Consider the following 16891-nt stretch of genomic DNA (forward strand, 5'->3'; position numbering starts at 1 on the left):
GATATATGCAGACCGGAGTTGGAATGAAAAACTTATTTTGTTTGGAAAATTCTTCTAGTCTTCATTTAATGTTTAATCTTTTTTCTCTAATGTATTTGTTTTCTGTGTGATTAATCTTTTTTTAATTTAATTTATTATGAGTGCATAATTTGTTTTCAAATTTTTGTTTTTCTAATCTTTTTTTTAGTGGTGTTTGTTCTTTTTTAGTGCATTTTTTTTCTTCTGGTCACTACATTGATATGTTGATTCTTTTATCATTGATATATCAATTCATACAGAAGAGTTTGCCAATCTCATTACTGATGTCATCTTCATTAATTTGCGTATCATTAAGGGTCAGATTGGTTGGCAAGTAATCAACTAAATAAACAATTGACAATTTCATGACTAGAACCTCAATTTTTAAAACTTTTTTTAATATTTTATGTCCAATTTTGTTCTGTAAAATGTTTCATTTAGAAAAAATAATTCATATTTTGTATGTGAATGTATTACTCTCTTACTTGAAAAATTAATTTGTAATGACAATTATATGTAAATCTTTATTTTCATATTAGATTATTATTAAAATTTTATATTCATGTAGTCTTATTACTGAATATTTATTCAAAAATTTCATGCATAAAAAGAGTTTTATTTGCAGTTTAGGGAACCAAGAGAATTTTTCAATTATCTTAAAAAATGAAAAAAAGTTAGGATGTTTTAATGTTGATGCCCCATGCCACTCAATGGATTTTTTTGCCAATCAAAACCAAATCGCAGCTACCGGTAAGTGATGACATTGATAACAATGAAATAATTGATATCAATTTTACACTTACGACTTTTTGTGAAATTGACGCCTGTTTTGTTTCATACTATTTGTTATCTTTATGTAAATTAATCTTGGTTTGGCATAGTTGAAACATCAGCCTAATGTCTGGGATGATAACCTGTTAAAATTAATAACATTTTCATAAATCACCTGCATGTAAGTACATCTGATGAATGAACCTAATTATGTTTATCTGCGTTATAAATTCAAATATTCATATGTGCATTATATTGCACCCTAATGCATCAATAATATGGATATAAGGAGATTAAAAGATACAAGCTACTTTCATCAAAAAAGGACACATGTGGCCGCTTGGCAGCAATGTGATGGACACACAATGATTTTGTCTGATTGGCAGCAAAAGGGTTAAATGTGCCTATATTCTCTCCCCTGTGCAGGTCCGGGTGATAAAAGAATAGGCCTGCAGCAGCGCTAAGCTTGTCGTATAAGGCGACTAAATAGTGCTCAGAAACCTAGCCGGGGGCTAGGCGCTCTGTCCACAGAGCAACTGGGATGTGTGCCCCAGGTGGTGGAATGGGGTACTCCTGGCGTGTTACATGCTGGGGTTGTCAGGCTATAATACCGAAAACCTGACCGCAAACCATAGTGGTGCACCGTGTTGGGAAAGATGCCACGTTCCTCGCACGTTAAAGAACCCTGCTGTGGTATTCGATAGGAGTAGGAACCTTTGCGCTCCGCCACAGGAGGCTAAATTGCCCGATCTTACCCATCCCCCTTTTTCCAGTGGCAATCAAAATTTGTCGACCCTATTATCCTTGTGACCCATCCTTTTTTTTTTCATTTCATGTTCATTATATCCATTTCATGTTCATTGTCTGAATATAGCTGAAATATTGCTGCTCGGACGTTAAACCCCAACAAACAAACAAATAATATATTCTTTCTTGTGCTGTAGTCCTACAACATAGTGACATGACATATTTGGATAAACATGTAAATGTATAATTTGCAACATCACAGGTGTTAATAGACGAAGGGTAAAAATCATTCTGTTGGTAGTGGCATATTTTGGAAATGACATACATGTATGTCGTTAGGAAGTGATTTTTTTTAAATTTTAAACACACAGCATGTGTCATAGGAAGTCTGTACATTCCCATTGTTTGATTTTTAACCAAGGTGTTTTTTTTTTAGTACAAACAGCTCTGTACCTCATAGGCAAAGCCTTAAATCATTTTATCTACATTCATAAAAACAGATTTTTTTGTTGATAAAGGTACATGTATTTATATATGCATTAAAATATACCAATTAATTTTTAGTTCATACTGATTACAGTCCCTGAGCTGATCAGCATAACTATTTGATGGATTGATGACTGATGACTGATTGATTGCTGACAGATTGGTAACGTAAAATGAGGGATGATTGGTTCATATAAATTTAAGGAACGAATCCAATATACAACTATTTTGAATTTGCCTTAAATTTAAGATATTAATTCATATATTGTATTCTGTTAAAAAAAAAAAACCAATGTAAAATAAAAATAATTAAATGATGCGTTATGTAAATATGTTCACGTAAAAATTCACAAACAAAACAACGAAATCTGTAAAATACATTGACCGCTCTGTGGTCATGTGATGACATCACCGGTATAATGGATCAGTTTGACGTATCAGTGACTGATTGAAAACTGATCGGTGATCAATGACTCATCACAATTTTAGTTGCATGGATTGATTCAGGTCCTGTACAAGGATTTTGTTGCTTCATTACCCCATGTGCCACAGCTTTGACCATTTGCCGTGATGTTCATTAGACAAATATTACATCATACATAGCATTTCATAATGTTAACACATGTTGAAAAAGTTAACATCACATGTGATTTAAAAATAACTAACAGCTAACTTCAAACAAACAATATTGATTATTCAATTTGCAAAAAGAAAAAACAAATTTTAATCTTAAAATTTGGATGCATATATTTCCTACCTCAGTGGCCTCAAAATTTAACAGATGAGTTCTGCCTGTTGCCAGCCAACATTGGACATACCGGTATATGTCCTACCTGTTGCCAGCCAACATTGGACATACCGATATATGTCCTACCTGTGGCCTGCCAACATTGGACATACCAGTATATGTCCTACCTGTGGCCTGCCAACAATTGATATAGATGTCCTTCGGCTAACCACTGCCAAAGGGTTAACCTGTATCATAGACCCTGTATCACATTTGGAACTTTTCGTTCTTTTTCTTTAGTTTGTTGTACTTTGCTTTCAGTATGGAATGTTTTCTAAGATGATAAAAAGTGGTACATTTATCTACAAAAAAAAGCATTTGAACTGTTTTAGCAGATTGTTTTGCCCTTAGGCTGATATCAGTGTCTCTTGAAGATAGAACATGTATAATTCACACCGGTGCACCTGGTCCATGCTCCCAGTTTTTAGTGGAGTTGCTCATTTGCTTTTGTTACTTTGTATGTATGATTTTAGTTACTTCATGTTCTTTGTTGTGTATATCTTTTTTCCGTATCTTGTCTTTGTCCCAGGATTGCATTCTTTTGATTACCGCTATAACCTTGGTTCCCTTGATTACTCTTTCACAATAGGTTTTTACATGTAAATCATGTATCTTCTGAAATGTGTATGTATACTACTCTAAGCTATGTACTTTTTTTCTGTAACAGATTTCTTAGATTCTTTTGGAGGGAATGCTTAAGTAGTTGTCTTTGTAAAAATCATGCAAATTCTGTAATATATGATACATCCTAAAAAAGGCTACATAATTTTATTATTGTTATTGAGTTGCATTATGGGTCTGTATGATGGAATGCATAATTACTCATTCTGATCTCTCTGTTTTTATGAGATAATTCACATAAAAAATACAATAGTTTCTGTTGTACTTCAGTGTCTTTGCAGAGTTATCTCCCTTAATTTTGAATTTTATAGTATATTCCTTATAAGTTATATCTCCTGTGAACAGGGGTTATATAAAAGTCACATGTTAATTTCTGTTTACTATAAAAAAAAATTTAAAAATATCAAAAATAAAAATATGAAGGCTTTCCAACCACGAATCAACTTTTGCATGATTCTTAGCTGGAGTACTACTTGAGATTTGGTTTGTATATTTGCCTTTGCCTGATTGCACAGTCTCCCCTTTCCAGACTATTTGCTTATCTACTTCTGTTTACTGCATGACATTTTTAGGTGCTTGATGGAAATTTTCATAACAGATATCTCGGCTTTGTTTTTTTGTATTGATGGGAATTCTTGTAGATATTTGGTATATTGCTTTTGCATGATAATTTGTTCTGTGTCTCCCTTTTTCTGTATTCCTTACTTTTCTACTTCCTGTTTACTATTTAACTAAATTTAAGAGGAAATGGTGTCCTAGTGCTACATAGCATTGAACATGTATTAACCGTATGCATTTGTCTTTTCACATATCCTGTTGTTATAAATTCATTTCACAAGACTTATTTTTCATTTCAGGTATACATGTATATCCATGTTCTATTCATATCTATCTAATGAAGCCATGGTTGTTACTCAAGATCAGCACACCAATCGAATAACTACCCATACTTCAACTCCGCAAGGTACACAGAAAACCCAAACAAATGATTCAGAGATGACCAGAGATGAAATCTTCAGACAACAGACCAATACAAATCACGATTACAATGGTAATGCAATAACTCGCCGAGAAAGAGCAGCAAATATGATTTGTCAAAATACTGAAATGCGAACACCAAATAGATATAACAGTATAAAGGACCGCCCTGTAATTGGATACAACTCCAAACCAACCAAAGTCAAAAGACAGTCTTTATCACAGGCAGAGATGCATATTCAAAAGATGCCAGTCATTTATGATGATGGCAAGCAAATGGCTGTATGGACAGACATTAAAGAAATAATTTTCCCATCATGCTCTGAATCTCTATGTGACATTGTGTTGACAGTTATAAAAGAGATTTTGGGCTACCCAAGGGACGAGACCAATGCTAGTCCTTGCACGCCAAAACAACAAATGGCATTTTTGCGTAATTTTAGAATTGTACCTTGTGGCACCCTGTTGGTTAATACCAGAGTTGTCCAAGCGAAGATTGCTATGCTGAAAAATCTTGTCAGAACTCGGCATTTGACTTCAGAAGAAATACAGAGTAGAGAGTGCCATTATTGGAAAGAGCATGCAAATCATGATAATATCCTCTCCCCAGACCACAAGGTTTGTAGTGAATTTCAACAGATGAAATTGGCAGCCAACAACCACTTCTGCTGGTGTGTTTTACCACTGAATGAGATCAAAGAAAAGTTCAAAAATAAAGGTACTTACACAGTGGCTTCCTGTTAATGGCATAACTAATTATCTGAGAAAAAATATGCAATTAACTGAAATTGTAATTTCAAGGGACATCTGACGTTTTCAATGTTTAAAATGGGTATATTCTTCCTCATATCTAATTAGATTCTTGCTTTAGTGTCTAGTCTTACGAAAGAGAAAATATTGTTATAAAAACAAATTTCTTAAGAAAACTTGAGGTATTTCACAAACGGTCATCAATGTATTGTTGTTTTACCCATTTAGGTACATTTTTGAGTAAATTTTGAAAAATATTTATGCTAGTAAGAGGAATTTCTCATTTTTGGCCTGATGTTATGCAAATAAGAGGATTTTTTTACATGGATAAGATGGAACATGTTTAATTCTTTGAGTTTTTATGCAACTAACAGGTATGTGATTAAGTGGAATCCACTATATATACACAATATACTTTATCTGCCTAGATCAAAAAGGTACACATATTTAGAGAGGAGAGCATATTTCTCACAGCAGCTGCACGGAATTATAGAGAAGGTCTCAGTCTTGTATTCTTTGCCCCATAGGCTTCTATAGTATACCTTAAATTTTCATGATTGTTAAAAAAATAGACAAGGAGTTTCAATCTAACTTTTGACCATGTTTATCCATTAAGGAAATGTCAAAAATAATTTTTAGGTCTATTTTAGAAAAAAAAGGCACGAACTTTGGTACACCAGCACAGGTCGAACTACTTTCACTTTTATTTTGAGTTCATAAAATAGACCCCTTTTCTCAAGCATTATTTTTTTAAGAAAATTCTGTTTTCCTCAAAAACAAGTTTTTTGTGTCATAGCTTGATATTTACCCTGTACTTTTGATGAAAAATGATAGTCATTTGCCAAGAAACAAAAACAGGAAAAGGCGAAAAGAAAGTGCTTTATATTTTTTAGCCTCCATGTTTTGACATACACACACTCAGGAATATGTAATACAAGACTGATACCAGAAGGATATTTCTTCAGTTGCTTCCCTTGCTTTGAAAAAAAAACATGGTACTTTGATCCTTTGATCGAGTTGGGTAAATGTGAGAGCTCTCGAGTGCTAACTTTTTTTTACCATTTGTTTTATTTTAAGAGCCAGATCCTATTATTTACAATGGACGTAACCTTCTGCCAGCAATGAAGTTATGCTCTAGACCTTATGTCCCTATGTCACTGGTCTATCCATACTTCCACGATGTTTATAGTTACCTGTTTGACCTTAGCCGAGAACATCTCCTTGGCAACGGAGGAAACATCACAAAATGTTTGACATCATTGGAAGCAAACTGTTTGTCAAGTTATATAGCCAGACAGCAGGGTTGGGGTATGCTGAATACTTTAGGAGTAATGCTTACAAAAATATACATGTACATTTCTGAAAAAATATCACACGACAACAATATATTTCGAAATTGGTAGTTTTGAAGATGAAGACAGTTATGATTTACAGAAAAAAGAACGGATATAGTGAAAGGCAATTTACCAAATGCACCATCTTTTAACCTAAATCCAAAATAGTAGATACTTTCAGAGATCACCAAAAGGTCCAACACATCTTTAAGTAAGCACTGAAAGGCCCAAACAGCAGAAGGCATAAAATTCATGGTAACAGAAAGATGACAATTCTTCAAAATCAAATTAAAATTTTAAAATAAAACAACACAAAGACAAAGACAACTTAATTTTGAAGATTCAAATTGTGGACATTGACTTGTACCTTTACATCAAAATATCCAGAATTTAAATCTTTGTATAGAAAGCAATGAATTTTCAAATGTTGTCTGTGTAATAAATTTCAATTTTTAAATTCTTTTTAATTTAAACAGCTTTTGGACTGCCATATAAAAATAATTTTAATGACATACTTTCTTTTTCAAAGCATGATTTACATCCTTACTTCAGTTTATTGATTTAAGTACCATTCTGTGTAAGAATCAGGCAATGTGTGGCACGTTATTTTCACCAATTTAGTCATTTTGCCTAAAATATATTCAATACATCTAGAAAACAACTGAACCTCTATTTAAATTTATCCTGAATCATCTGTGACCTAGATATTTTTTTACTGCTTATATAAGGAAAAAGTGCAGGTAAATTTTCCCGCCATTTTTACATAGTGCATTTCAACTAAATTTGACCTATTAATATCTTAAAAAGGCAAATTTTACAAGCATTTTGATGGTTATTTCTGAAGGCTATCGGGTATAAATACTTGGTTAATGCAGTGAAAACTCTGCGTTTTTTTCCTTCATGTGCTACACCTTTTATACATTTTGCCCAATTCTCAGACAGAGAAGTACTAAAGATATAATACAACCACACATTTAGGTAAAATATATTTTATTTGATTTTTAGCATGACTATGAGATAGATGTTGTCTTATCATATTTTTCATCTTGTAGGAGCTAAATGGCGCCACATTACATCCCGTGATTTAATGATAGATTGGCAACTGCTATGTAAACATGTGAAGAACCCACCAACATTGACTGTCGAGAATCCTGATTTGTCTAATAATGTTGCCATGGTGTCACCATTACAGGTTTATCAGACTGAAACGTGCTCTTAATTTTGATTTGTTTTTTATATTTACATTGGTGGTTTCTGGGTAGCATGCTGAAATCAAGTGCATGAGTTTCGATCCCCAGCCAAATAATACCAAAGACTTTAAAATGGTGGTCACTGCTTCTTTGCCAAACGTAATTGGTTTTACAGGGTTAGAGTGACAGCTGGTCGTTTCAGAGTCAAATTAATTTGTCTACCTCTGGACTGTTGCTTCTGTGAGCTAGTACAAATCGGACTAGTACAGAGCAATCTATCTGCTATCTCATCCTGAAATGCATGAAATGTTTGCCGTAAGGTGTAAAAAAATAAATCAGTCTGTATTTATCCCCAAAACAAACCTCATTTAGAGGGAAAGAATGTCTGTCTATCTGATCATGGTTGTATGTACAACTCTTTTTAGTAGACATTTAATGGATTTTAAAGGCTGGACTTCATATAAAAATATAAAAACAATGTTGGTCGGAGACTTATTCTATCTCCTGCATGAGTATGCATAGAATTGAGCCAAAATTCAGTGCTCACCTTAAACCACTAGCCCGAAGCCCAAGCAAGTAAAAATTTGTTCGGGTTAGTGAAATGATGTTTACATTTTAGCTTACCTGGCCGCGCTATTGCCATCACTTGGTGTTCATCATCGTCAACAATTTTTCAAAATTCTTCTACTCTGACACTACTTGACCAATTAAAACTAAACTTGGTATGAACGTTTCTTGCGGTATCCTGCATAGAACATTTTTGTCAGTCTTTTACATGTTCAGATCGGAAATAAACTTAAGAAACGTTAGTATGTAGTTATTTTAAGATAAATATTGGGAAGTGTTATTTCATCACATACTCTGTCTTTTACAAAATATCATCGCTAGTGAATGAGTTCGATTTCGAATACACGTAGACGTTCTAAAATGTAAACAAAACATTGTAAATTTTGCAAATGTCCGACGACAATTTTCCAATATCGGACATAAAAAAAAACGTCAACCCTTATATATTACAGTCTGCATGGTTTTATTAGTGTATAAACATCCTGTCTACCAGTCTCCTAATTGTTTCTTGGAAATCAATTGACAGGTGTGTGTCAATTTTAGCCGGTGTGCAGCCACCTGTGACTGTGATTTACCTGTAACTGATTAGTTGATTGCATAATTGAATTAACGGTACTCGTGCAGCCCATTGCATATATGAATTAACTGAAGTAACTCTAAGAATCTTCATACATTTATTAATTAAGAAAAAGGATTGACAAGTCCAGCATTTTCCCACTGATTTTTCAGAGGAAATAACGAAAGCACATGGAACTGAAACTATGAATCAGTCGTACTTGTAGTTTGTAAATATCAATTCATCGATTTAATCATTTTAACACAGAAGTCAACAGACCATTTAAATCAATATACAAATTGTGTTTGCGATTTTCTTTTATAAGTAATCAACATTTTTTTCATCACTCGGAAGTTTTCCGCTGTTTGCCTATACGATGAAAAGTCCGAGAGATACGATGTTTTGTTTACATTTTAGAACATCCATGTGTGGTCAAAACCAAACTCGTTCACTCGCTCTGATATTTTGTAAAAGACATAGTATATGACAAAATAATACACTTTCTGATATTTACCTTAAAATAACTACATACAAACACTTTTTAAATTTGTTTTCGTTCTGAGCATATAAAAGACTAACAAAAACGTCAGCTGAAGTTTGATAATATGTCGGGCATGGGCTTTCAAAATTTCCGGACCCTTGGATCAGACAGTAGTTTTTTGCATGTATCTCCAAAAACCATTCAGTTCAGCCAAATACTGACATGGTGTAAAAGTGTTCAGCATAATGAGATTGATCTGTGGTGAAATTTTTGTTTTTTCTGTTAAGCCATGTTGGAGTTATTGCCCTTTTCCAACATTTTTTTGCTATTTTAAATGTTATTTCTTTAAAAAAAAATTTCTCCTGACATTACTTGACCAATTGGAACTGAACTTGGTAAGAATATTCCTTGGGGTATCCTGCATAGAACTGTTGTGGGGATTTTTGATCCATCGAAAAACATGGCGGCTGTTACTAAAAATAGAACATAGGGATCAAACAATAGTTTTTTGCATATAACTGTTAGGTTTAGTCAAATTCTGACATTGGGTAAAAGTGTTCAGCATGATGAGATCTATCTGTGGTCATAGTTTGGTTTTAATCTGTTAAGCTATGTTAGAGTTACTGGCCTTTTCGATGTTTTTTTTTTTTTGCTATTTTTAATGTTATTTCTTTCAAAAATCTTCTCCTCTGATACTACTTGACCAATTGGAACCAAACTTGGTATGAATGTTCCTTATGGTAATCTGCATAAAATTGATATGGGGATTTTTGATCCATTGAAAAAACATGGCTGCTTTTATTAAAAATAGAACATAGGGTTCAGACAATAATTTTTTGCATTTATCTTCAAAACTATTAGGTTTAGCCAAATGCTTTCAATTACTGAAATGATACTTATTATAAGGCCTTCAAAAGACTTCAGGGATCAAAGTTGTCTGATTGTTATTTGTAAGAGTTATTGCCCTTGAAAGATAAAAATGACGTTTTTTTTTTTTTGTTTTTTTTTTTTTACAGTTTTCAGCCATTATCTTGAAAACTATAATAGATAGAAATAAACTTTCAATGCTTAAATGATCCTTATGATAAGTCCTACCGAAGTCTTGAGTCAAAATTGCTGGACAACTCCTTGTTAGATTTATTGTCCTTGAACGACAAAAATTAACCAGGCAAGCGATTCATGCATATGCCTCTTGTTTCGTCTTGCTTGCAGATATTAGTTGGATATTTGATACATTGTTTACATTGTCAGGTTTTAGATGTTTTGATTAGTTGTATTTTTTTTTGCTGAGTTATGGCCCTTGGTCTTAGAAAATAAGTGCAAAACTCAGGTTTTCCACACTTTTTTCCTTAAAAAATTATGCATGAAATTTGCATTCTGTTCTTTTTAACATGAATTTCTTCAAGTAGTGGATTTTGTAATGCTATGCAATACTCTCATAATGCTTGTTTTTGTATCTTTTTTTTTTTGGATTTTTAGATACTGTATGACACAGAGCAAGATCAACCACATAACATTTCAGCAGTAAATGTAAACAGAGGAAGTATTCAGTGCAATATTACTGACGAGATAGGTCAAAATGTAGCATCTCCTGTAAATAGCAATGGTCAAAATATGAGATCCTTTCAAATTCACAAAGGTCAAAATGTAGGAGGCAAGTCAAATCATGAAGGTCAAAATGTAGGATGTCATCCAAAAGGAATTTCACTTATGTCAAGGCTCACATCAAATTCAGGAGAAAAGTATGTGAAAATACAACATGTACCATTTTCCAAATTACCTAAGAATATTCCTAAAATATTACATGTAAATGAAACACAGAATTTGAATAGTGGCCAAATTGTGTCACTTTTGAACAATGACACTGTAATGAAGAATACACAGAACAGTCCAAGGGTATCACTGTTACCCACAACAACAGCTAGTACAACACCAACAGTCAAACAATTTAAAGGCATTGGACTCTTTATTCCACAGCAACAACCAGCAGCATCAAGTACTCCAAACACCAATACTAGTAACCAACATGGAACCCTCATTGGCTATAATGAAAAGGGTGAAAAGTTACTACTGATACCTGAAGACCGTCATGCTATAAATTGCAACATTCAACTGATAAACAAACTGCCAGTAACCAAAGAAAGTCAAGTTGGTGGCAATGATTTGTTGCCAAAATCTCAATCCTCCAAAACAGCACAAGAATTTGATGAAGAAGCACAATTTACTGTAGTAGGTGCGAATGAGACAGTATATACAGAAACTTCACCTAGTGAAACTGAGCATAGTGAACTGCTCTCAGAAAGAGACAATATGATCGGACTAGAGAAAGTACAGATAGAAAAGCAAAGTTTAAATGTAGCAGAAGAAAAGGATGGTTCCACTGCAATTAAAAAATTATCATTTGAAGTAGAAGGAGAAGAGGAGGAAAAAGGAGAATCCAAGTCATCAAGCTCTGTTAAAGCAAAAGAGTTGAGTGAAAAAGAAGCAGACGACACACCATTCTACAAGAAAAATAGGAAAATGCCCAGAGAATACAACAACATGGAAAAGACAATGGAAGAAATCAATAGGGGAGCTGTTGGAGAGAAAGATGAAGAAGAACAAAAGGACCTGGAATTGAACAAAGGTCAGAAAAAGAAGAAGGGGAGACCTCCACAAGGAAAATCTAAAAATAGTACCAATAAGCAAATGCTTGTCAAAGTGGATAATTTGATTAAGAAAAAAGATACAGACATAAAATTAGGGAAAAAGAAGAACAAGGACAAAAATGGCTCTTCTGAAAGGGATAAAAAGAATCCAGAAGAAGAAATGATTCAACTGAAAACAATAGATGAAAATGTCAAATTAACTGAAAACTTGAAGGAAGGAAATGAGCAAGTGACTAGCAAATTTGACATTTTTACTGTTGATGTAGCTAGAAAGAGCTCTTTGACAAAGGTAAAAAATGACACTGAAAAAACCCACAATTCTAAATCTAAGGCAAACACTTTGTTAGAAGGAGAACGTAGCTTCATGGCAGAAATGCCAACAGAAAAATCAGTGGTGAAAAAGGGTAAAGTTTCACACAGAAATATTGGACACAGTGGAAAACAGAATATAGACAGCCAATCTAGATATCCTTTTCCTTCATCAAAAAGACCAGTTATTTTACCAGTAGGAAAGACTACTTATGAAAGGGCAAAGGTCAAAAGTCGTATAGTTCCAAGTCATAATGTTGATGTTGTTGGATCAATTCTAGATGACTCATTAGCCAGTCAGAAACGACTTGATAAGTTAACTGGATCAAAAACAAAAACAAATTCAAAGCAAAAGGATATCAGCAGAGAGGCTCCCTACAGGGAAATTCTATTTGACTCGGATGAGCGACTTGATAGATCTGGGTATCAGTTAATGAAGCTAGCGTCTGCTAGCCCATTTGCTCCTGATAGCACTTGCGCATGGAGACTCCTTAATTTGTACGATAGTAAGTACGTCACTCAGCTTAAGAAGAACAAAAATCAAAGATCAAGCACTGCATCTGATCAACAACATTCTCAGAAAACGAAGAATGGTAAAACTAGCCAAACAAATTTGCCTGTCATTGCAAAAAGTTGTGAAATTTTGCCATCTCAACAGAAGAACAATATGAAAACTGAAAAAGCAAGAAAGAGTATATCATCACCGCTCTTAGCTGCAGAGAAAGCAAAATATTATGTGAAGTGTGAAAACTTAAAACTAACATTTACAAAAATTAAGGAAAAAGTTACTGAAGACAAGATATCTGAAGTGGACAATAAAGATAAGGAAAATGTAAACAGTGCTAGTCAGCTTGATAGTAACCATGGTGATCATGGTGGATTAGGCAAACAAGGTCAGATAGAGTATGGCAAACAGAGGTCAATTAGTTTGAGTAGGACTGGTAAAGTAGCAAAGGCTAAAACATTGACTGATTTAGAAAGTAAGGAAAATGAGATTGGTAACTCATTATCTATGTCTTCAAAAAAGAAAAGGGGTAGAAAAAAACATTCAAAGGGGAAGTCTGATGATTACTCAAGATCTGTGGACTATGCTCGTACACATCATGGTGAAAGAACATTGCCACTAAGAAATACTAAAACAGTTGTAAAATACAGAACTAAAAAGCATTATAGAAATGAAAACATCAACGATAAAAATCCTGAAGTTGACCTTGACATTACACAAATGCAGGAGTGGGCACTTCAAGGATCAGTTTTTGTCCTGAGTGATGATATAGGAGAAGGTAACCAGTCTGTCTTACGGAGAAGTATGCGCTCAGTTTTTACTCCAGGGAAATCGAGACTGCCATTACCAAGTGAAACCAGTGATGATGAATACTGTGATACAATTTGTCATAAATCAACAAGGAAGAAGACAAAAATAAAAAGAAGAAGAGGGAAGAAAAAAATTGAATTGACAAGACCATTGGTTTTGGAAAAGAGTAGCAGTGAGAAGAGTTTATATGATCCAAAACTTGGTTCCTCAAAAAATAGTAGTAACATTGATGTACCACAATCCAATGTTTCTAAATCGTCTTTAGATTCCACGTCTCACTCAAGTGTAAATTTTCCGAACCATTCAAGAAATCCTCATGAAAACTCAAGCCAAGACACAATAATTTCTTCCAGTAGTCAGGGATCTGCTTCTGTCATTTCTGTTGAAGGAAGTGTTGGGAATATGGTAAATGGGTTAAAATTGGGGGCTGGAACTCAAAAATTAAACAAGCAGAAGAAAAAAAGGGGACGTAAACCTAAGGTCAAATTGTTGTCTGCTGATGCAGAAAATGTAACAGTTGATGTAAAACAAGTTGATAGAGATTGGGATGTTGTTAAGGTGAATTATGAAGAAAAGGTTGTCAGAGAGCAGGAGAGAATCTTGGAGATTATAAAGAAACGCAATTCTCTGCAAAACCATCCTAAGTCACAACTGCCGATTATAAATGAGGCTTCTGACCCTGAAAATTTATCTGGTGTGCTCTGTAAACATAACAGTGATCACGTTTCTGAGAGTAGCAGTTATGCTGGAATTGGAGATCTGCAGTCATTTGAAAATTCAGAAAATTTCCATCAAATTAGTAGCAATACCTCTGTTGATGAAAACAATAATATTGACTCGAGTAATAGCTATGGTCTTAAGAACTCTGATGTTAAATTTGAAAAGTTAGAAACAGAATTAACTCACAATTGTGACCCACAATCAACACATCAGGTGAATTCAACTGGTAGCTCAACAAGCCAAGATCAAGATGTGATTTACATACTACATGATGACAATATAGAACATCAGCTTGGACTATGTGAAGCTAATGACAGGGGAAAGTCCACTGGAGATAGAAATTTTTTTGACTGGGCTCAAGTTCAATTTGCAATAGATCCAAAATCGCTGACAACAGAAATTAAAGGAAATGTTTATATCTTGACAACCTGTGATCCAAAGTTGACGTCAGAAGCAAATTTGGTAAAGGTGGAAGGATCAAAATCGTTCCAGAATGACAGAACATCCCCTCCCCTATTTAAACAGGAAATTTTGGAAGAGACATGCTCAGGTGACAACTCAGAAACAGATGACACATTAGTTCCACAATGTGTGCAGAGTTTGGAGGATATTTTTGAAGATGATGAAACTTTGACACCTGTCAAATTTCTAGACATGGATGAGTCCAAGAACCAAAATATCACAGATAATAAAAACTTGGAGAGAAATGGAACATGGAAGAGCAGAGTTAATGAGAAAGTCCATGTGTACGCAGGCAAATTTAATCATAGGGCAAAACTTAACGATAACGAAAACAAAACAACGTTAAATTCAGCAAGATCTGTGATTAGTGGGGATAGCCTCACTTCTAATGCAGTCGGTGTTGGAAGCAATACATCAAATGTAACAATGTCTTCAACAGGTTCAAACATATTGTCAAATGAAGGAACAAGTGATTTGATTGGTGTCGATAGTTTTTCTTCTGTAAAGACCTTGTCTGACATTGGCGGGAGTGAGGTGAGAACAGGCACAAAGACTGGTAAAAATGGTCAGCCAAGCTCAAGTCATTCAACCATGTCAACATCCAGCACCAACAGTGTTTTCATAGAAACAGATGCCCATGGTGTAAGGTTTGTACTAGTAGTTAGTTTGAATTCAGAATTTATCAACATGGTACCAACATAAAAAAATATGGGTTTGGTTCCTTGTGTCTGTCAAATAATTGCTCTACCGGTATATTAGAGGAAGTATTTGAAAATATTTATTTCCCCTTGTCTACCAAGTTGCTACATGTAAGATGTATATTAGGAGAAATGTGACCATCTTTTTTTCTGAATCCAGTAATATATATAAATATACTTTTGAACAATTTAGAATCAACAACCTTCAATGGATTCTGATTAAAAATGGTGATATGCTGGTCCTCAGTAGCATCTGAATTTTATTCATTTTCAAGGTCATACTGGTTGGTCAAGTCACAGACTCAATTTTTATACTAGGGTAGTTTCTAGATGAGTTGTTCTTTTTCTCTTATCATTTTTTCTTTACAACCACTGTCAATAGAAGTTAAATAATATTAAAGTAATAATATACCATTTACCATTTTTGAGAGCACCATGTGTCAAATTCCCATAAAAAAAATGACCCAAACAAATTAATGAAATGAATCATGATTACCAATTTAGTTTTTGTTGTATATAGTGCACATTTGATGCCTTTTCTTCATGTTATTTTCTCTGAGACACATTCAAGGATAAAAATTAGCAGTCGCTCAGTACCACTTGACTACTAGGTTTTGAGCTGGTCTACCAAACTTTTGGATAAAATTTAGCTGAACATATAGAAAATATTAAACAAAAATATGGCCTGGGCTACCAGCTTGTATTTCCTAATTTTTCCCCTGAAATTGTTGATGAGAATGGATAAACATTTTCAATGACCCATAAAATTGATAATCTAAATTATGTATTCCAGGTTTATGCCTGACTATGACGACACAGGCCAAACATATAGTGGACTTATATTTGAGGATGACATCACTGTACCGTATGTTTTAGTGAATGGGTACAAGTACACTGTCCTCAGGGATGTATTGCCACTTTTTTCCACAGGTTGTGAGCCAAAATGTAAACTACCCAAGAATGTACTGAGAACTCATCCAGTCATACCACGGACATACTGTACCTGGGACCAAGTAAGAAATAAAATATCACTCACATGTATTATTAAATTTCTTCCGTCAATGTAGTCAAATGACTGTATTTTCATCCCAAGCTTTTAGTTACTGCTTAGAATACTGTGAACATATAAGTTTTTGCAGAGTATTAAGTACCATTCTTTGTAAGAATCAGGCAGTGGGTGGCACATCATTTTCCCTAATTTAGTCATTTTTGCCTAGAATATATTCAGTACATTTAGAAAACAACAGAAAAGCTATTTAAATTTACCTTGAAGCATCTGTGACATAGATATTTTTTTACTACTGATACATGGAAAAAAATGCAGTAAAAGATTCCGCCATTTGTACATAAAGCATTTCAACTAAACTTGATGAATCAATATCTTAAAAAAGCAAACTTTACAAACTTTTTTGTTATTTTGGGGGGTTATGAGGTACAAATACTCAGATAATAC

At 33.9% G+C, this 16891-nt stretch overlaps 1 protein-coding gene across 3 annotated transcripts in view; it reads left to right on the forward strand.

Annotated features, from left to right (window-relative positions):
- LOC148597918 (uncharacterized) overlaps positions 1-16891 on the forward strand; it is a 28051-nt gene that overhangs the window by 5487 nt on the left and 5673 nt on the right. For 2 of the 3 annotated variants that reach the window (XM_088559952.1, XM_088559951.1), the window contains exons 2-7: positions 2101-2185; positions 4288-5126; positions 6236-6466; positions 7545-7684; positions 10766-15387; positions 16232-16451. In XM_088559952.1, the coding sequence (XP_088416078.1) occupies positions 4304-5126; positions 6236-6466; positions 7545-7684; positions 10766-15387; positions 16232-16451 (6036 nt within the window). In that variant the 5' untranslated portion in view covers positions 2101-2185; positions 4288-4303. The remainder of the gene's footprint in view (positions 1-2100; positions 2186-4287; positions 5127-6235; positions 6467-7544; positions 7685-10765; positions 15388-16231; positions 16452-16891) is intronic. The other variant, XM_088559950.1, reaches the window with a different exon arrangement.

Source organism: Perna viridis, chromosome 14 (genome assembly GCF_037379345.1).
Source record: "Perna viridis isolate PV_CMFRI_1.1 ecotype Kerala chromosome 14, ASM3737934v1, whole genome shotgun sequence".
Taxonomy (NCBI): domain Eukaryota; kingdom Metazoa; phylum Mollusca; class Bivalvia; order Mytilida; family Mytilidae; genus Perna; species Perna viridis.